The 22853-nt window shown below is 37.5% G+C and overlaps 1 protein-coding gene across 2 annotated transcripts in view; it reads right to left on the bottom strand.

The window, feature by feature from the left end:
- The window catches only part of KHDRBS2 (KH RNA binding domain containing, signal transduction associated 2), a 523179-nt gene that overhangs the window by 170897 nt on the left and 329429 nt on the right, over window positions 1-22853 (bottom strand). Inside the window, exons 5-6 of one of the 2 annotated variants that reach the window (XM_008138690.2) lie at window positions 20815-20942; window positions 14055-14253 (exon numbers count right to left, since the gene is read on the bottom strand). In XM_008138690.2, the coding sequence (XP_008136912.2) occupies window positions 14055-14253; window positions 20815-20942 (327 nt within the window). Of the gene's footprint in view, window positions 1-14050; window positions 14254-20814; window positions 20943-22853 lie in introns of both variants that reach the window. The other variant, XM_054722535.1, reaches the window with a different exon arrangement.

Genomic DNA, 22853 nt, shown 5'->3' on the forward strand with positions numbered 1-22853 from the left:
GGTGCTTCACTGGGCTGGAAAAAGTTTAGCTACATCAGAAAGCAGGTCTAATTAAGCAAGTTTATTCTATCTCTATATATAAAAGTCTAAGCGACCGTTCTGACTGGTCACTATGACGCACACTGACCACTAGGGAGCAGAAGCTCAATGCAGGAGCTGCCCCCTGGTAGTCAGTGAACTCCCACAGGGGGAGCACTGCTCAGCCAGAAGCCAAGCTCACAGCTGGCGAGCCAGCTGCAGTGGTGGGAGTCTCTCCCGACTCCACGGCAGTGTGGGAGGCAGAACAGGCCATCATGAGTGCAAGAGGCACAGGGCCGGCTCAGGCTCCACCCTGGCTGCCTGCCACTTGGCACCTGTGGGGATTGGGCCTAAACTGGCAGTTGGACATCCCCCAAGGGGTCCCGGATTGTGAGAGGGCGCATGCCAGGCTGAAGGCCTCCCTTCCCCATGCACGAATTCGTGCACCGGGCCTCTAGTATATATATAAAAAGTAAGTTGACTCGCGCATACGCGATACATATAAAACTCTCACTGGTGCCAATTGCACATGTGTGTTTTGATCTGTCATTGTTGATCGTGAATTTGATTGACACTTCTATTATAGAGAAAGTGTGAATAGTGATGTTAAAATATTTCTTCTAATTAATTTTCCTTTCAATGTACATGAATCTGTGCACTGGGACACTAGTATTACCATAATAGTTGTTGTAAAAATTAAACACTAAAGGTAAAGAACTTTGCATAGTGTCTGGCTTATAATAAGTACTTAATTATATCCATTGCTTCTATTCTCCGTATCATTATTATTATTACCATTGTTGGATTCTTTGGCTACTTTTAATATTCTAGATTTCCAAAGAACTTCAGTGTGCATCTAACTGCTCCAGTCTGACTACTATAAAGATCAAGAGTACTGTTTGCTTTCCTCCTAAATTTCTATACGAACACAATATCAAATAGGTAGCAATGGAACTAATCAGTTCTTCAAACTTTCTGAGTGGAAGCAAAGCAAATAAAAAATTTTACAGACATGTTTAGTTTAGTGGGATTTCCAGCAGGTGTCATAACTATTTTACACCCAGTCTGTGAGGTAGGTCAGGAAAACATCAGCATTTATCTAATAATAAAGTTTTCAGCCCACCCTCACAAAGTAAACTCTGCACTGAACTTGTGAGCTTTGTTTTTTGTCTAGGTGAGGTATCTGTTGCCTTTTTAAAGCCAGGAAATTTTCCTTTTACCTGTGTGAGTCTAACAAGCTGTTAATTTTGAGGACAGACCTGTCGCTGCTATCAGACAGGTTGTTAATAATTTTATCTAATTTTTTGAACCTCAAATTTCTTAATGGGAAATAAGGATTATGGAACTTACCCATTATTATTATTATGAGATTATGTATGTTAAAGCCCTAACATACAATGGACATCTATTAAAGGTGGCTGCCTTTTTAAAAATCTCTCATTGTTTCTTCCTGTGAAATTAGCATAATATAGGATGGACATTCAAGTAAATATCAAGTTGAATTGAATCAAATAGCATAATATATTTTAACATACTAAGAATTATAAAGTTGCTGCTAACTTTATTGGTATATAAATTTAAGATTTTTTTCTCTTGCTTGATCATTTATTTTATGTTTATTCTTGGTCAACTCTCATTTGAAAAGGAAACACAGTTAACTATAAGTAAGCTCTTAAAACTAAAGTAATTATTTTCATCATCTCATAATATTATGTATTAAAATTAAGAAGTTGTGATTTTATAGTCTGGGCAACAGGGAGAGATTGATAATGTTAAAAAAACTAATCAAAATTTAGCATTTGAAACAAGGCAAAGAAAGAAGCTAAAGATGACTTTTGAATTTTTAAGGTTCAATTAAATAGAAGTAGACAAATCAGTAGGAATTCTAACTTGGAAGACTTTGATGACTGGTATAGGTGCATGGGAATAAGAAAAGGTATACTGTTTAAATAAAAGGTCCACAAAAAAATTGGAAACTCCCAAACAAATATGTCAATCAGAGAGTCAAGGTTTAAGACAGATTTGGGAATGAAAGCTGAAAATGGGGTGTTATGGTAGCCTTGTAAAGAGTTTAGAATAGAAAATAAGGGGAATATAGCTGGATAAATCTTGTTAGTTTGGGAAGAAATTTTCATGGAGATTATTTTCTGGGAGGAAGGGAATTCGGTAGATTTATTTTGGATGATAGGAGGTGCTTAAGTTACATATGAAAACTTTCTGTTGTCTAAATTTTAAGAGTATATTTTCTTACATAAAAGAAAATCTTAAATGAGACAGATATGAAGTAAAAATATTTTTGTTTCACTGTATTTAGACTGTTATATGTATACTTCTGTTCTATATATAATGCATTGCTTAAAATGTTTTAACTTATAATTGGAATGTACAACCCAAAAGATATGTTTGCTGAAAATCTGGCTTCAAACATAGAGGATGTCAGTTCCTGCTTAATGAGTAAGTATTCTTTTACCTACTAAATCCCCCAAAATATCTCTTGAAACCTTTTCCTATATCCAAATTATGCTAACTACATTACAGTAAACTATACTCCTGTTTATATTTTGCTTTTGGCAATTATTTGTTCCTTTAAGAGTGTCAGTAGCTAAAAAAATTAAGTGTGTGTGTGTGTGTGTGTGTGTGTGTGCACGCGTCCCTTCTACAAGGCCTTCAGAATTCTTATGAGAGAAGACACCATAAGAAGAGAAATTTGGATCCCATGAATCTCACTGCTAGATCTGCTGGAGGTGAAGGCTCCAACATTTTTCCATGTCATCCTCTTTTTCTACTTCTTATAAATTTTAGAAAAGCTGAAACTCAGTTCAACATGCTGCCAAATGGTCAGTCTAGTTACTTGGAAGACACATGAGTCACATGAGTGAATACATTTGTACTTTCCCCCCCTCTTTTTTAATATCCATTTAAAAAAGCATTGTAGGGTCTACCAGGAGACCTGTGAGTGGCATTACCATGTGTGTGACTTAGGTTTAGTCATCATTCTCTGAACCTTAATTTCTTTAACATTAAAATCATGTAGTGGACTGGATAAGCCCTTAATAACATCCCAAAGTGCTTGATGGTCTTTTGCCTTCAAGAGACTCTATATAACTGATGAAGCGTGGTAGGTGAGGTATACTAGGTTATATTCAACTCTCTCTACAGATGTGGGGCACATTGGGACACTAGGAAAGAGACTATGATGAGTTTCAGCATGACAGGCAGTACTGGGAATTCTGAAGTCACAAGTGCCATCAGCTGTAAAAGAGGTTTTGGTGCTGGGCAACCATCTGTCATGGACAACTTCCCAATGGCTTGGCTAAGGAATCTTTCTAATCGCTAAGCTTGGTTGATTTGTCTATTTGTGAAAATCTCTTATACTGTATTTTTGCTAGAATTCACCAGTATGGAAGTGGTACATTTCACAGCCAGAATGGCTCAGGCCCCAACCAATCAGATCTGAGGTCTGGTCAAGCAGAATGGATACCAACTGGTGCCCTGTTCTGGTGCAGACCAGCTGAATAGATCAGTGGTGGGTAGCAGTTACCATTCTGGCTGGTTTACTATTTACTATTCTGCAAAGGCATAACTTCCAGCTGTATTATTTAATAAAAAAATTATTGCAGTATCGCTGATCACCAGAAACTACAACATGGGCTGAAATTACAGCAAAGGGCATTGGCTTTCATTTTCAAGTAGTCACATCTAGTGCTGCAGCATCGGGGAAGAACAGCAAGAACAGCAAAAGCAAAACCTCTCTCACTCTCTGTGTTACACAATCCCCATGATTCATATTGTGTGAGTTTGTCGTTTTAATTTTTTTCTTACAGCAAGAACAGAAAAAAGAAAAGCAAAGATTTCAGGATTTCATAGAGGTAGAGAAGAAGAAAAGACCACCTGAAAAACAAAACAAATTGGTCACCTCCAGCATCCTAACCCTTCTATCCAGCATTCACACCAGCTGCCATCTACAGCCATCCAACTCTGCTGGTATCCATGATGGTGCAAAACAGAGAGAAACTCACTTTACAAGAATGTGTATAAGCCAGAGGTTCTGCAGAAGAATGGATGTAAAAACATGAAGGAGTGTGAAGAAATCAAAAGCCTGCTTTTGGTACATTCTCTAGTTTGCCTCTAAGAAATACAAGGCAGAACGGGTTAAATGAGGGTGATACCTGTGTCCCTCCACTGCCAAATTGAGTAATAATATGATTTCAAATAAAGGGAAAGTACAGTTTCCCATCCTCAATTATAGGGAGAAATTGTCTTAATTCAAACATTGAGATGATTAAAACACTACTGCAAAGAACAATTGTAACTGTAACTTCCTAGGAAAACGCTTTACCTCAAATATCACAAAAAAAAAAAGATCCGTGGATGATGGAAAGAGTTAGCAGCCACTGTTTTCTACTGAGTGAGGAATCCATAATGAAGAGGGCCAACATCTAGACAAGAACTCGATCCTATTTCACCATTCCTACTTGGTTGTCTGCAAAAACCACTGACAATCTAACTAGCAAGGCAAGTTGTATTTAAGTTTTCCTTGCCAGAAAATTATAAGTGGTGTTGATAAAACATGAAGAATAAAATTATAAGTGGTGTTGATAAAACATGAAGAATAAAATTATAAGTGGTGTTGATAAAAAATGAAGAATAATGGTTTTCAAACAACAAAAGAAAAAAATAAATTTTAGGTTTCCTGGGTATGACTTGTCACCCTGTACAGGGTCTTAATTTTTTCAGTTGGGATACATTCATTAAAATCAGTCCGATGTAAAAACTATTAATTTGTAACCAGCAAAGCTTTGTAAGAACATTCTTGTAAAAATAAAGGCCCAACTCACTTTCATTACTAATCCTTAGGCCATGTGTATGGACAACAAATAAAAGATAATATAACCTAAACTATAATGTTAAAAACGAAAGCATGACAGAGTTCCTTAAGGCTGAGGTAGCTGTTTTGGGCATTTTTGCCACCACTCTCCTCCCCATGTCTGTAGCAGATGCTGCGAAAGCATCATGATGTTCTTTTCCCCAGCCGCTCCTGGAGGGAACTCTAAAATACTTCATAACATTTTCCATCAGCTAACAGTCTTCTCCGAAAGGTACAGAGAGGAAACCAATTTTCATCCTGTAAGTGTTACAAAAGGCATTAGTCATCACGTAATTATAAGACACAGGTTTGGCTACAATCCTGCGTGCTGTGGCCAATAAAAGAATCTGCATCTGTTCTAAGATGACTAAAATATCTAAGACATAATGCAAGAAGAAGGATGTTTTATTTAAGTTTCAACTTCAGAAGAAAATGCACACAATATTAAAAGATAGCATCTTATATTTGAGGGGCAGCCATTTAATATTTTAATAGCATTTAAATATCACTGTCAGCCCGAGCCGGTTTTGCTCAGTGGATAGAGCATCGGCCAGTGGACTGAAAGGTCCCAGGTTCGATTCCAGGCAAGGGCACATGCCTGGGTTGCGGGCTTGGTCCCCAGTGCGGGGCATGCAGGAGGCAGCCAATTGATGAATCTTTCTCATTGTTGATGTTTCTATATATCTCTCCTTCTCCCTTCCTGTCTGAAATCAATAAAAATATATTAAAAAAATAAAAATAAATGCTGTCATTCTATGGAGAGTTGGACCTCAGTCGTATTATGCCCATTCTATCATTTAAAAAAATTCATTAACCTCACATGTTTTGGTTATTTTAGATATTAGTTACATTTCAAAACAGAAAACCTTACAATACATTCTGGTAAATTACTATCTACTGAGAAGAGAGAAGAGCATGAAACTCAAACAAAAATGTATAATGCAATACAAATATCCAATCTAGAAACTCTAATAAAAGTTTCCCTTCATCGGGGGAAGGCTCTTGGCTATTACACAGAAAACCACCACATGTAGCTCTCTCAAAATGCATTATAGATCAGGCTCATAATCCTTCCTTCCACAAAAATGGCAAAAGAATTGATTTCAATTATCATTAAATACTTATTTCCCTCTCCTGTCAAAAAAATGTTCCATATACATGAAATTGAAGGTTGGCAGCCTGAACTCATTTATGGAATTTTAAGGACTATTGATTTACCAGTGAATTTTTCTAGTTTTCTCTTTGTTACTGGAAGGATGCTTCAGAGTCAGAATTAGATGATAAGATGGGCTGGAATGCCAATAGGCTTTGTTAAGACTGATGGAGAGAAAAGCACCTCAAAACTTTGTCAAAATGAGTTTTATAAATTAGGTTAACATGATTGATTGTACTTGGTCAAAATTTCTTATGTAGCATTGAATTCATGTCTCTTCTTGCTTTGTTGTGCCCCACACAACTCTTTAATATTGGAGTGTTAATCATTGGAGAAAAGATGAGGTAATTTAAAAATAAATTGGATCTATGTCTTTGGAAACTAGAAATTATTTTGTGCACCTCGGGGGTTTTTGTTATTGTTTTCTTTTTCCATGCTGCACCAACATATCTTACCTAATAATAGAGAAAGATGTAAATTGACCGTACCTTTGCTATGCCCACAGCCAATCAGAGTGAGTATGCAAATTAAGCCAACCAAGATGGCGGTTAATTTGCATACATACCTGGGTCCGGGGAAACTCCTTGGCACCCAGGTCACTCCCAGCCGGCCATCAGGCGGAGGCTTTAGGCTTGGGAAGGGGCCAAGCCTGCGATTGAGGGGTGGGGGGGTCCCCTTTTCAAGCCTAAACCTGGGGCGGAGGCTTGAGGCGTGGGTGATCGGAGGGGCGGGGGACCCCTTCCCAAGCCTAAACCTGGGGCGTAGGCTTGAGGCGTGGGAAGAGGCCGAGCCTGCGATCGGAGGGGTGGGGGTCCCCTTCCCAAGCCTAAACCTGGGGTGGAGGCTTTAGACTTGGGGAGGTGCCAAGCCTGTGATTGGAGGTTCTGGGGGTGGTGGTGGGGGACCCTTCCCAAGCCTAAAGCCTGGGTGGAGGCTTTAGGCTTGGGAAGCGGCTGAGCCTGTGATTAGAGGGGAGGGGTGGGGGCGCTTCCCAAGCCTAAACATGGGGAGGAGGCTTTTGGCTTGGGAAGGGGCTGAGCTTGGGATCGGAGGGAAGGGGAAAATATCAATGGAGAGATATCCTCAGGTGAGGATAAAAAGAAAAATAAGAAAGAAATGTCATATCCTATGAAAGACACATCTTGAAAATGCTTAAAGAAAGTTGTCATTTTTTCATGGTGAAGGGACTAGAGTTTGTGTTGATGAAAATACCTTGGCAGCAGCAGGGTGATGGGGCTGGCGCCTTCCCCTGATCAGCCCAGTTGCCTCAAGCAAAGGGAGGCCAGACTGAGGCTTAGGTCTACTCCCAATTAAGCCATCTGTAGGACATCCCCTGAGGGCTCCCAGTATGTGAGAGGGGGCAGTCTGGACTGAGGGACCCCTGCCCAGTGCATGAATTTCATGCACCAGGCCCCTAGTAAACAATAAGAGAGCACTGAGGCATTGAAGCAGATATTTATATTGTCGGTTTATGTCAGGGTGTGACATTCTGATGGACACTTGCAGATGTTATGTGCCTTTATCTGCGCATTTAATTTTCCCATTCAACATTTGTTAAAAAGACAGCATCAACTCTTACTTATTAACGCTGCCAACATGGTTACAGCTAAGCACAGCAGTATAGACAGACTTTCAGTACTAGAAAGAAGCTAAGGTTACATAGTCAATATTTTCTTTAAACAATACCCAGCCCCCTCCTCCAGCCCTCCATATATACTTCCCTAAAAACGTTGACATTGTTTTTTTCTAGGGGAGGGCGTGGCAGATCCACAGTTTGTGGGTCCTGAAGATTATACAAGTATGCATTCTATTAGAAAAAGTTTACAAAACTATGAATACAAATTAAACATGAAAGTGAATATTTATTTTGAATGAGAAAGGCAATCACAACTAATTGCAAAATTTAAAAAGCTGAAATCTTATAAACCTTACAAAATCCTGAAAGTGATATAGCCTTTTTATTAACTAACTACTTGATATACCCCTATACTATTTTTCCACATTTTGGAACAATTATTTTTGATCACCTTCTAAAATTACAATATTTTCTGAAGTTAGGACATAAAATTCAAGTATTTCTTTTTTCCCTCTCTAGCATGGCTGATAGAAAAGTTTGGTATTTTTTATAAAGTTTTGAAAAGTTTCAGTTTCACAAGTTATTAATTGGTATGTTATAGACTATTAGGATTATTGTAAAAATCAGGCAAAATTCTATCAAGTTTTTTCATAGCTGAGCTGAATGATATGGAAGAGGTTTACACAGAACAAATCTGGCCCAATACAGTTCAAAACTTGTTTCTCCATCACTAAACACAACTTCCTGCACCAGTGCTGCTGTTAACCATCAAATAGTCTGACCTTGGTCCATGAACACGTATATCCATGAATACTAGCAACTGTATCCCTGGAATCATTTCTATAGCAGAGTGTTAGGAACATGTAATTTATACAAATAAAAATATTCCACTAAATGCAAACTAAATGAATCTCCAACACAAACTTCACAAATAGCACAATCTCACAAATAGCCTGGCCCACTCTAACCCCACCTGACCCGAGGGGAAGTGTGACTGGTGGGGAAATGATCTCAATTGAAGGCAGGTAAAATACCTTACTTGTGCAACTAGAGACATGATCCTCTGAGCACACTCATGAGGCCCCTCTCAGAGTCTTGGAAAGGAGATTCTTTTGCTTCAAGGTCAATCCTTTACTGCCCACCCCTTCTCACCACAGTCCTCCCTTCTGTCTCCCTACTCTCATATACGAACACATTTGAATGAGCCTTGATTGATTTTTATTCACCCCCACATCCACTTGTCATTAGACCCTTCTGTTTCCATCTTCAGTATTATCCTTCACCTTGATATTTTCAATCCATTCCTATGCTCAGAGCCAAGGCCACATCTCAGTAAACCTCATTCTTGTTCATCCCCTAAATCTTTTACCCCTTTTTCACTCTATTCTCCAGTTCACCCTAAACAATTGAGAATTATAAATTTCCCTAAAACCTTAGTTTATCCTCCACTCAAAAACCCTTTTATTACAATAAGAGAAGTTATAATGTCAGAATTTGAGGTCGCCTGTAACTATAATATTACTTCTACTGCTATCTTAAATGAACTCTGTCTCCCAAATAGCCCTCTCAGATTTAGATTTGCTTTGAATGGTCCCTTTTCTATCCTTATTATCCTTTTTTTTTTTTTGCATGGAGCTTCCTGCCTCTTCTGTCTACTTCTCAGAGTTATACTCATTCATCTTAGTTTTCTATTATTCTTTTCCTTACCCTCTTAGAGGTTTTTTAAAACACCCATAACCATAGTGATAATTCCCTTTAGGAGCAGATATACAAGGTGTGGCAAAAGTAGGCTTACAGTTGTATGTAAAACAGTTTATTCTTGTATTATTATTTATTAATGATTGTATTATTTTCCATACCAACAACTGTAAACCTGCTTTTACCCAACCCCGTAGTCTCTCTTTGGCACTTAATATATGCTATGTTGTGCTTTCATTACTTACTATTTTTATAAAATATGTAACATCTTTCTAACAAAATCATCAGTAGGTTCAATTCAATGGTTATTACATTGCACTTAGAACAACAAAGATGACATACATTTAAGAAACGCTTTCTGCGTTTAGGATGTTTAATCTTGTAAGTGGGAGGAGATAACAAAAATTACTTCTAATAGAGGGTAGAGTAAGATAAGAGCCCTACACAGCAATTACATGTTCTATGTTAAAAGTTAGACTAACCTTAGTCTCTCCCACTAGGTGGCATGCTTTCGAGAGTAGAGACAAAGTCTCTTTAGACACAGTTTTCACATTTCCAGTGCTTAGTTTCTGCAGGAATTGAGCTGTCCATAGTGGGAGGTGTTCTTGTTGGGGCTGGGATATGTCCTACATGTCACTAAGGGGATCCAAACACTGACCAGTGGTCTGGATGCAAGGTATGGAGGACACATGACCTGTGGTAGTATATGCATGTCAGCATGACAAAGAATGTCTGTAGAATAATGTGACAGACACAGAAGCTTTGGAAACAGAAAACTGGATGCCATCCTCAATCCCAAGGCTCAGTTTCCCCATCTACTAGATTGTCCATGCTATCATGAAACCAAGTGAATTAATATTCAGTGACCAGAACCTAGTAAATATTCAAAAGGTTAAGTTTTAGTTGACTCCCGTTGAACATGTTATCAATTGTAGAGCTAATCAGCTTCATATTTTGTTGTGTGGGTGTGTTTTTTTGAAACGTACTTTTCAATTCCCTAAATCTACTTCAATTATGGTGACAGGCCTGTAAAATGTAAAGGAACTCCTCTTAGCAGAAGGTCAATGAAAAGAAGCTTTAAAATACTTTAAGTCTGGATTAGGATGTGTATCAAACTAAAATCCCCATTTTTTCTAAAGACTGAAGCTAACACTAATGATGGTTATAAACAGCAATCTCACTTACAGTAAGCTGTTTCTTGTCAGGCAAGCTGCAAGGAGTGGATCTGATCACCCATATACATTCTATGTGATCAGAAGCTTAAGGTTCAGACTCAGCAGGGGAGAAGCAAAAGTAAGAAGAGTGAATTGGCTTGTGGTGTCATCTGTAATAAAGGGAAACCTTTTCTAAGAAATTTTATTTGAAAGTTAAGAACTCCTAGAGATTTTCACCACCAACTCAGCATGGTGCTATTATTTTGTTACCAAGACACTTTAACTTTGTTTTTCCTACCCTTACAGAGAAATCAATAGTTTAAAATTAGAGCAGAGTAGAGGCTCTTGAGTGTTAATCAGGGCTTGGTACTGAGACTTCTGAGGTTGTTGTAAGCAGCTTATCAGCCATGCATTAAACTTTGTATGTACTCATTGAATAGTTTATAGAAAAAGAATTAACATACAACATATGACAGGTTTTAAAAATATAGCAAAAAAGAGTTTTTACAAAACAGTTATCTACTTTTTCCTGTTATCAACAGTACAGTATCATAGATTTATTTTGGGATATCTGCCAAATTCATAATATTTTCTCCTCTGAAAAATAGTGTCCCCCCATGGTACCCTTGGGGTTAGGTCCCCAATAACCCTGCTTATATTTTGTAAACTTCACCCCATTCCTCCCCTCTTCACTGGTGGCTGATGACTGGTAGATTCCAGGCATAATTTTCAGAAACTCTCGCCCTATTGTCACAGCTGATTCACTAGTGTGAGACACCTGACAATAGGATTCTTCTACCTGGGGATCTAGATTAGAATGAGAGACAGCCAGCCAGTCAGCATCTGTAGGTGACGAGAACTAAATATAAGCTTTACGAAAGCAGATATTTGGTCTTTGTTCACAACTACATCTCTAGGACCTTCAGAACAGTGCCTGAAATAAGATACAGGCTTAGAAATGATTGAGTGAATGAAGGCAAGGGATTAGATACTTTAAAATCTAAGTTAAAAATCAGATTACATGACTTTACATAATTTCTTTGACTTTAAGAAACACCCTCCTCCTAGATTTCTCCTTTCAGAATATAACCTTTTCCATCCACATTTCTACAAACTCTTGATGTTTGTTTTTTAAATTTCTTTATTGATTAAGGTGTTACATATGTGTCCTTATTTCCCCATTACCCTCCCTATCCCCCTCCACTCATGCCCTCACCCCCCTGTTGTCTGTGTCCATTGGTTAGGCTTATATGCATGCATACAAGTACTTTGGTTGATCTCTCATCCTTATCCCCACCCTCCCTACCTTCCCTCTGAGGTTTGATGGTCTGATCGATGTTTCTCTGTCTCTGGATCTGTTTTTGTTCATCAGTTTATGTTGTTCATTATATCCCATAAATGAGTGAGATCATGTGTCTGTAGCTTACTCCTATTTGCTTTGTATTCCAATGATTTCTTCACTGTAAACTTGAATGCATGTGAAAGGCTACAATATTTTGCCAATCTTGTTCTTTTTCATGGTGCCCCGTGTATGCCCTGTAAATTATCTGATTAATAACATTATTGACCTCTATTTCTTGAACAGCTTTTCTCTCTTTTAATTTTTGAAATATGTTGAAGCCTTTATTTAGAAGGGAAAAATACCGTGGTGGCAATGTACATAAAGATGGTAGAGTGGAAAAGATTCTTCAGAGATTAAAAATGATCCCGTCATTCCCGTTGTGGATTTTAATTCATTCATTTAGCAAATACTCATTTCCTACATCCTATGTCTCAGGAAAAAGAGGGCAGAACCAAGAGTCAGCTCTGTTTTTCCTGGCCTGAAGGCCTATTTTAGGGTAGAATATGCTTTTTTGCTTCTGATTTTGAAATTTCCTGATTGTCTAAAATTTTAAACACTGAGACCTGATGTTATATAAACGATACTTTAGATCAGGGGTGGGGAACATCCAGCCTTGGGTCTGCATAAAGCCTGAGAAATCGTACGGTCTGGCCCTGCCGAGGCATTAGGGGTGAGTTAATTTAATGTTTGATCAAATATAGCAGGCTAATTTTTTAATTCTTTTTCGTTAATCCTCATCCAAGAATATTTTTCCATTGATTTTTAGAGAGAGTGGAAGGAGGGGAAGAGACACAGAGAGAGAATGATCAATCTGAGTGAGATACATCAATTTGTTGCCTTCTACAAACCCTGACCAGGGCTGGGATCGAACCTGCAACCAAGATACCAGTTCTTGACCAGAATCAAACCCGGGACCCTTCAGTCCACAGTCTGACGCTCTATCCACTGAGGCAAACCGGCGAGGGCATAACGCGCTAATTTTTATGCTGATAATTTTGTATGGCCCGAGAATGATGCTATAAATATCCAAATGGCCCTTGGCAGAAAAAAGGTCCCCACCTCTGCTTTAGATGAACATATTTCCCTTTTTCCAGTAGAAATGGATTTATAACAATAATGTTTCATCACTCTTGCAGATATTAGTCAATGTTTCTTATTTAAGCAGTAACATTATTCCTAATAATTAATACACTCTAAGCACTAATATACTCTTATTGATACCTATCAACCATGTTCACTTGAATGTAGGATTAAGTTTTACTTGGTTATTAACCAGTCCATAGAAAATTTGTTTTGAGTACCCAGCATGTGACAATAAGTATCCTTGATGAGTTTATATTTAATAAGTAATCATTTACAGGGGACATTTAAGAGGACAGCATGTCTGTGGGTGGTTGAATGAAACAAACACCTAGATTAGGAAATGAGAACACTGAAGAGGTTGATGGCAAAATTAATCTGTTTCACAGTATTATGATCTGGCTTGCATCAATTCAATTTAACATTTACAATGGATTTATTCTGATCACTCGAGTGAATAGGAAACTGTTTTAAAATTTTCACTATCAGGTAGGGGGAGTGGATACAAGAACTAGAATACAATGTGACCCGTGGCATACTAGCAAGCTGGTTGAAAGGTCAAAGGGTATATCAAGGATACAGTGGATGGGAAGGGAGGGAGATGTTTATAGATGCCGTGTTTCTTTTGTTCATTGTACATTTTTTTTTAATTCTTCATATCTGCCAATCCCATATCTTTCATATAGTGAAAGAGAAAGTAAGGTTATTTATATGAAAGACCAGTCGCATGGTTATAGATTATTACCAAAGTTTATAATATAACCATATTATACTTGTCAAATACTTCTGAGTGTTTTATGCTGACCTTTATCATATCCCAGGAGAAGCATCTGAATATATGACGATTCACATTATATTCACAACTATTTCCACTTGGAAATTGATGGAGTCTTATAAAGATAAGAAAACCTCAGGATAGTTTCATTCTTAAAATGTAAGCTCTTTAACTGGCACTAACAACAATCGCGGCACCTTGTAAAATGAAAGCTTTTCTCAAAATGCTGCTGTTTACTAGTACGTGCACTGTTGAAATTCTGTTGCAGATGACACTCACTTTCTGCAACAAACATCATCTGCTAGATTCATAGCATATAAGTCTTTGAGGCTTAGCTAGTTACTCAATTAACTAAAATCTTCCTAACAACCGCCTTGTCGAGGGTACTTACATATTCTTCATAAGCCTCGTGGGCTGGAGGAGGGGGCGCCCTGTATCCTGGCACTGTTGGTGTCCCCCGAGCTCGTGGGGTAGGGACACCCCTTGCTACGGGGGCCACTGGGAGAGCTCCCCGGGTCACAGTGGTCCCTCGAGGAGTGAGAACACCTCGTCCAGGTGGTAAGGGAGGAGGAATGGCACCCCCACGACTCCTAGGAAAAACAGGACATGTTCAGATGGGAAACACATGAGGAGAGAAAGGGACAAAGGGACTAAAACAGATAGAGTGCTCCTTTCATAGCCTCCACACAATGGGAAGAAACCACATTTATTACCACAGGGGTGTGTGTGTGTGTGTGTGTGTGTGTGTGTGTGTTTAATTGATTCTTCAGAATGTAACGTACTTTGATCTCCACAGTAAATACTGGTAAATAAATTTTGTAAATACTGGTTATGACTTAGCTATGAAAACCATGTAAAATACTTTGATATTTTTATAAAACTACATAACCAAACAAACAAAAACCAACCCATTCTCATTTTTGTTCCAAACTTACCAAGAAGACCCAAATGAGAGCATTGTCTAATCTATGACTCACTGGACCATGTAGGAAACTGAGCTAAATGTCAATGTCCCCTCCATGCTGGAGTTTATTGACAGTGATGTGCAATGTTGTCATTTACAAAAAATAAATAAAAAAAATAAAAAAAATCTGTCTGCACTTTAATACTTAATAAAAGGTGAAACTCTAACCATGGTGATATCATTCTGTTTATTATAGGAGCTCAAGCTCGAGGTCACTTGAAATCACAGCTCATTGTCACTGATTTATTGTCATGCATGTAACCCCCTGAACTGGTAGAGTCCCTGATACAATTTATTTTCCTCTGGTAACTATGGTGCTAGTGAAATACATTAGGACTCTGCAATAAAAAATAAATAAATAGACTGAATACTCTGTACTACAGTGCTTGACACAAAAGTAACTTGTACTAAAAGCCCTAGATCAAATGGATGCAGCCAATTTTTATGGTATTCCGAGGCCTTTGGAAAGGTGGAGTGCTTGTCTGAAGTCTTTGGGCAGAAGCATGGTTATTTCACTTTTTATTATGTCTGAAAGGCTGGCCTGCAGAAAGCACTGCTTTCAGCAGGAACACTAAAGCTTGGGGAAAAATAATGATCATTGGGATGTCAACAATCACACGGTTTGGCTGCACCCACAGATGGGGAATGTAGGTTATGCTTTCTGCTATGAATAGCAGTCAGCTGGCTCTTTCTTGCTTGCAGAAAATGAGCTCTCACCAGTGAACAGTAAGAATGCTGGTAAAGCTTTTAAAAGTTTTAAATAGATTACAGAGTTGAGGAATAGAGGAATTATCAGAGAACTTATTGTGAGTCTAATGTATAGAAAATGCACTCCTAGACCGGGGGAAGCTGAAATATAAAAGACCCAGAAGGCCAGGTGCCTGCTTCAAGCACAACGGAGCCGAGGAAGCAATGTTCTACATTATCATGATAATGTAATACCATATTCTATATTATCATGGTAATATAAAACCCATCTATAAAAAGCATGTAAAGACCAATATTACCTTTACTGGACCGAGCATCTATCTGTTTGTTTCCTCATAAACAGGGTGAGCATATTTCAAGGTTTGCTGAGTATCGTTCTGATTTACAGCTGTTGTGTTAGCTTGCTGTTCAGTTTAGCATTTTAATACTCTTAAAAGTGTCCATGTGGGGCTAGTAAATTATATGTCACCTACTTTAAACTACATTCACAAGCCCAGGGTATATCACTGAATAATCACAGGTAAGTATTATAGCTCACTGGGCCTGAGGTGGATTTTTTTTTTTTTTCTGTTGAGTCAAACCCGATTCTGAATCTGTAACAATTATTCTTGTTTTAAAATGTTATGATCCTTTCCTTAGCTGGTTTGGCTCAGGGTATAAAGCATTGGCCTGTGGACTGAAGGGTCCCAGGTTTGATTCCAGTCAAGAACATGTGCCCTGGTTGCCATCTCAAACCCAAGTAGGGGGTGTGCAGGAGGCAGCAGTTCTCTCTCATCATTGATGTTTCTATCTCTCTCTCACCTCTCCTTTTCCTCTCTGAAATCAATAAAAATACATTTTTAAAAATTTTATGATCCTTGCATCAAATCTAATTTCTTATCCCATTCCTTCATCAAATGTCTCCAAGACACAGCCCTAGCAAACCTGTCTCCAGAATCTGTCCTTCCCCTGGGGTATTAACTCCTATCTCTCTTCTCCAGTTCAACTCAAGATTCAAATCACCTATTTTAGGATATGATCATTGGCTGCACCCACACTATAGTATTCTTTCCTTCATTTTATTGACTTCTTGAAATTTCCTTGAAATTAATTCTTCAAATCCCCATTCTTTAATTAAAAAAAAAGGGTGAAGGGATTAAGAAGTACAAATTGGAAGTTACAAAATAATCATGTGGATGTAAGGTACAGCTTTGCTAATATAGTCAATAATCCTATCTAATAAAGAGGTAATATGCAAATTGACCATCACTCCAACACACAAGATGACCAGCCCCATGTGGACACAAGATAGCCGCCACAAGATGGCCGGCAGAGGAGGGCAGTTGTGGGTGATCAGGGAAGGGCAGTTGGGAAGGACCCGGCCTGAAAAGGAGGGCAGTTGGGGGTGATCAGGCCTGCAGGGGAGGGCAGTTAAGGGTGACTGGGCCAGCAGGGGAGGGCAGTTGGGGGTGACCAGGCCAGCAGGAGAGAGCAGTTAGGGGCGACCAGGTTGCCAAGGGAGGACAGTTAGGGGTGACCAGGCTGGCAGGGGAGGGCAGTTAGGGGTGACCAGGCCTGCAGGGGAGGGCAGTTAGAGGCAATTGGGCCAGCAGGGGAGCAATTAAGCATCAATCAGGCTGGGAGGGGAGTGGTTAGGATGTGATCAGGCTGACAGGAAGAAGCGGTTAGGGGCAATCAGGCAATCAGAAAGGTAGGCAGGCAGGCAGGCAGGTAGGTGAGCTGTTGGGAGCCAGCAGTCCTGGATTGTGAGAGGGATGTCCCAGATTGGAGAGGGTGCACGCTGGGCTGAGGGACACCCCCACCCTGCCCAGTGCATGAATTTCATGCATCAGACCTCTAGTAATTCATAACTATGTATGGTTCCAGATGAGTACTGGAAATATCAGCAGGGGAACATTTTATAAAGTATATGATTGTCGAACCACTATGCTGTACACCTGAAACTAATACAAAATAACATTAAATGTAAACTGTAATTGAAAAATAAAATTTAAAAATGCATCTAAGTATTGTTTTTGCCACTCGGTTGGATATACACTTGACTGACATCACAAATTGCCTACTGATTTCAAAATCCACTCAACTTGTTTACAATCCCCTTTCCATTTCACCTCCCCTATTGTACTTATCACTGAAGACTTCTATCTGGAAAATGCCTTCTTTGGACTTTAATACCCTGTTTTTCTCCACATTTCCTCCCTCCTCTTTCTTACTCTTTAACCTCCATCACTGGCTCCTCTATTCCTGAACCCCCCTTGGAATATGGGAATATTTTCTGTCCTCTATCCTTTTTTTTTTTTTCTCATGGTGCACCCTGCAGTCCCTAACTCTAATGATGGCTATCATCTGCTTCCTTCCTAACACTTGCCATGTCCCAGATTATGGGTTTTACATCAGAAGGTTTTTAACTTGTCTGCACATTAAAGTTACCTGATAACCTTTGAAAACTTCCTAATTCTGGGCCATATCTCTGGCCAATTAAACCACAATATCTAGAAGCAGGAGCCCTCACTGATTCCAATGTGCAGACACTTTGAGAACCCCTGCCTATACGCACCATCTAATTTTAAAATCTTCACAAGCTTTTTATGTAGCCATTTCTACTGGTAAGCTGTTTTAACAGTTCGGAACCAAGGCACAGAAAGTACAAGTCACCTGCCAAAGGTCATGCTAGCACATCCAAAGAGTTAGATTTAATTATAGCAATAATTATTGCCTTCATTTAACTTGGTTGTCACACCTAATCTTAGTTGATGATACAATAGTCTCTAACCGGTTTAGACATCACAAAGGAATGTTTGTCTTGGGCCCTCTTTCTTCTCCAATACCTAATTAGGCACTAATTCCCACAAATTCTAATCTCTAATCTAGTCCTACATATCTCCCCTCCCAGTGGTGTTCATTTCTCTTTTGGATAATGGACTTGTCTTCTCCCTGGCTTTCCTGCCATGAGTCAGTGTCTTTTCTCTATCACCCACAGTGATGACTGAGTAGTCTTTTTTAGAAACAAATATGATTACTCCCCTCTTTAATAAACTCCATTAGTTCTCTGTATTGATTTTCATTATAGGAAACAAAAGCCTTCAAAATATGCCCCTAAGGTTTCATTTTCTACTGTTGTTCTCACTCAGCATATAGTGGTGAAGGGTGCTAGAGATGTCATATATCTTAAGTCTTTAGTTATATGATAGAAATTATTATAATATATATGTGTTTTCTAGTGTGCATGTATTATAAGAGAATTAGTTTTCATAGTTATGTTTAGTAAAACATAAATTTCTTTATGTATATACTATCAGAGAATTTGTTTTCTAGTATGTATGTATTATCAGAGAATTAGTTTTCATAGATATGTTTATTGAAACATAATTTTTCTTAATTAAATAAATTTTCAACAAATTATTATAGAAGGTTAAAAATATTCCAGGTAAAATTCTTTTTGAATATGTGTAAATGTTATAATTAACTTAATAAAGACACAATTTCATTAATATGTAAAAATTAACATTAACTTCTGTTTTGAAGGGTTTTCTGATCAATATAATTTTCTGTTTGAGAAGGTTTTTCCTTATTCCTTATTTGTAGATACATTTCATCATGTGGTTTGAAATAGAAGACAACAGAGCTCTGCTCCATTTACTTTCATTAATGTTAATACATTAAAGATATCAATAAAGCATTGAAAGTGAGGTTTAATTTTCAACAGTAATTGTCTTTTCTTTTTTGCAGTATTAGATCTGTAAGACATATGGGATATTAAAAACCAAAAGCTTTCAATCAAAATTTTCCTTTAAAATAATTAAAAATCTAGACCATAATACAGTATTCTTTATTAAGTCATTAAAGAGATTAAAATTTTAGTACAACATTTTACTGAGATAAAAACCTCATATAGTTCAGTCAAATATGGCAAATGTAATATTACATTAAGCAACATTAATAACAAAATAAAATCTATTAATGCAATGATTTTATAATCTCAAAAGCAGGTCAATGCATTATTTTTTAAAATGGTCTCAAGGAATATAAAATGAGAACAGAAATCTCTGCAGACATAAGCTGTCATTTTTGAATTATAAGAGCAACAAGTTCATGATTTAAAACAAATGCTTTAATCATTTTAAGGTATGTGCTATGTCATTTCACAACCCAACATAATGAGGTTAGCACCATACATTGTTTTAATAAGAGGCTAATTCCATAAAAAGTATGTCCATAAAGATATTATGTCACATTTTTAGCAATAAACAAATGTTTCTGGATAGCATTAAGAATTCTATTTTTATTTCTTAAAGATAAAAGTGTAAAAATAAGCTCTAGAACATTTTCAGAAGTGTTGCCTTTAGTCAAATGTAATTTTAAGAATTGCCACATTTTACCTTTATATACTTATTGCCTTCATATTTTATTTGGAAATTTATCATTCTTAACTCTTTTTTTTTTCTGGTAAGTAAGAAACTGTTTGAGGCATTTATGATTTAAATATTAAAATAGTGGTCTTTTGACAGTACTGGTTGAAAATATTTGGAGCATAATTAACAAATAAATTGAAACAACAAAGTATCCTAGACTCTCTTAAGATGATTTCTATGCAATATAAGAAATAATATTCTAGATCTATGTCTTTCGGAGATTTGAAGGCCAACTATAACAGGGTGAGAGAATGACAAAGTTACAATGTCTGCCTGTGAAGGCTATGAGTATTTTTTACTTCACTTCTTTGCAAACCAATGCTTTCTGTTGAAAGCTCGACAATTTCAGAATCCTACAAAACAAATCCTCTCTGATGGCCAAAGACATTGCACAGTCAAGTGTAACTAAACTTTAAATACTCTTACCATCTGCCAAGCAAGAAGTATGCTTCTGGCTTTCTCTAATGGTTATATATATGTATATACATGTATGTACATATATATACATATATGTAATCTATGTATATATAATCTATCATCTATCTATTTATCTAATATCAACTATCTCTATACATAGCTGGCAAGTTAATTCAAGGGTTACTTAAGGCACAGACAACATTTGTAACTTTCTCTTTACACAAGGTCATCCTGATTCAAAAGCATTTAGTGTGTCATCTGCGTGTCTTAATCCTAGGGACAGAACCAAAAAGTAGAAAGACTCAGGTTTGCTCCTCTTATTGGCTTAGGGTAATTGTTTAGAGCTCAAACTGTGATTCCTGGAGTCAAACTACCTGTTTGACCCGGGAAAAAAGTCCGATATCTTTCTGTATCTCAATTTACCACCTGTATATAATATTTAATCTTGGTATGGAGATTTGATGAGTTAATTTTTGAAAGTTCTTATGTACTTTATAAGCATTCATTGTTGTTGTTTTTGTAGAGGTGGGAGTTATTGTTGCTGAGGTTGGTGTTGCCTATTCCTTGCTGTGATCATGCCACAGAGCAAGCCAGCAAAATCTTGCCAGGCTCATTGGCTGCTGATTTACTTAAAGTAAAAACCAATGTACCTTGAAGGCGTTGTGGGGGCTATTCTGATCCCTCTGCCTCTAATACCTCTGCCACGACCAGAGTCTTCCGAGCCATTTAAGTAGGATAATTCACGTAGTTGTTCCTGACGAATTTCATCATTATAGTCCTAGAAAGAAAAGAACATGATCTGATGAGTTAAAAGAGGGTCTGGGGTCCTTGGAGACTAACAAACACAGTAAAGAAGGAAATTTTTCATTTACTTTCTGGACCTTGTATACAAATATAAAATGATATAAAAGTGTATACTTTAAATTCTTATTTGTACATAGAGAAATTGAAGTTGCTTTATTTATCGAGGAAGTAAGTACTCAGCAGGAAATCAGATGACTTTTGCTAGGATATTAATTGATGTGTTAGCCAGAAAAGGGAAGATAATGATTTGGAGTAAAATCTTGGCATGTACCAAGGTGATGATTGCTAACAATAGAATAAATGAAAAACAACTTATGACTGCATGATACTCATATAACTCTTGATGCATAAACCATAAAGGGGCAATCTCATGGCCCACAGTAGATACTGAGTAGATATTTTATTATGTTAAAATAATAAAAAAAGTGCAAATAATAGGGACAGTGTCAGACAACTGGGAAGCTGTCAAATCAAACCAAACAAATTGATAGGCAATGTTTAAAAATAAGACATTTTCTGTGTTCTAGCATTAGACTGACAGAGAGTTATAGCGATAGCAGAAGGCAAATTTCACAGTAAAAACCAAAGATTTACTCGAAGTCAAAGGAACTATCCATCTTTCTTCAACGTGGAAATGTATCAGTCACTTCAATATGACCAAAGAGTGTATCTGAGTCACTGAAGATGAATGCTATCTTCAAAAAAACCCACAAGTGTCAGTCTTACCTGTTTCTTCTTTTACTAATAAACACATGCACCTGATTAAACACTACAAAGCTGAGTCATTGGTTCTGTCCAAAACATCCACTGATATATCTGATTCATATCAAAATGTTCTTGAAAGTTGGTCCTGTCCAAAACATCCATGAGTTTATTTGATCCATACCCGATGGTCCTTGATATTTGGTGTCAAAAATATCCATGCTTATAAAATGTCCATGAGTTAAAATAGACCATAATGTTTATTTACATTTTTGGTTTACAGAATTAATATATAAAATATCATTTTTTTTATTGGTCCAATCATTGTGCTGTGGCTGTATTGCCCCAAATCACCCTTCTTGCCTAGGTGTCCCAGCTGGTAATGGCTCATGGGGTTAGGTACATGGGTTAAGGTTCTAATCTTGAAGAAGAAAAACATTTATATTAAGCATGATTTCTGAGAAAGAATCTTGCAGTTAGAGAAATGCTCAGAGGACAAAAAGTTGAGGAGGAGATCTCCTGATTCATGATCTGTTAATATGTCAGCACATATCAATAATCTTTTGGGCGTGGACCAAATGTGTCTATGGATGTTTTGGACAAGACCAAATTTCCTGCAAGGGATTTTGCCAAATAGTCAATCTGATTAAATTCCTTTTTCAGTAAATATATATTTAAGTGAAATATCTAGTAGATTTTCTAGTGCTGAGAAGATGTTTAGGAGATGAGACTAGAGATATTTGTAAAGGCCAAGCTAACAAATGTTGATTGAGACTTAGTTGTGGGACCAAAAATCAAGTCTATTATCTCATTATAGTTTTAAAAGAAAAAATAAAACAAATGGAACTACATCAAACTAAAAAGTTTTTACACATTAGTCCTGGTCTGGTAGCTTGATTGGTTTGATCATAGAACCAGTATGCTAAGGTTGTGGGTTCAATCCCTGGACAGGGCATATATAAGAATCAACCAACGAATTCATGAATGGAACAACAAATCTCTCTCTCTCTCTCTCTCTCTCTCTCTCTCTCTCTCTCTCTCTCTCTCTCTCATTAATGAAAAAGTTTTTGCACAGCAAAGGTAACTGTCAACAAAGCAAAAAGACAACCTACTGAATGGCAAAAGATATTCTCCAGTGATACATTTAGTAAGGGGTTAATATCCAAAATTTATAAAGAACTCA

This window comes from Eptesicus fuscus, chromosome 10 (genome assembly GCF_027574615.1).
Source record: "Eptesicus fuscus isolate TK198812 chromosome 10, DD_ASM_mEF_20220401, whole genome shotgun sequence".
NCBI classification, from domain to species: domain Eukaryota; kingdom Metazoa; phylum Chordata; class Mammalia; order Chiroptera; family Vespertilionidae; genus Eptesicus; species Eptesicus fuscus.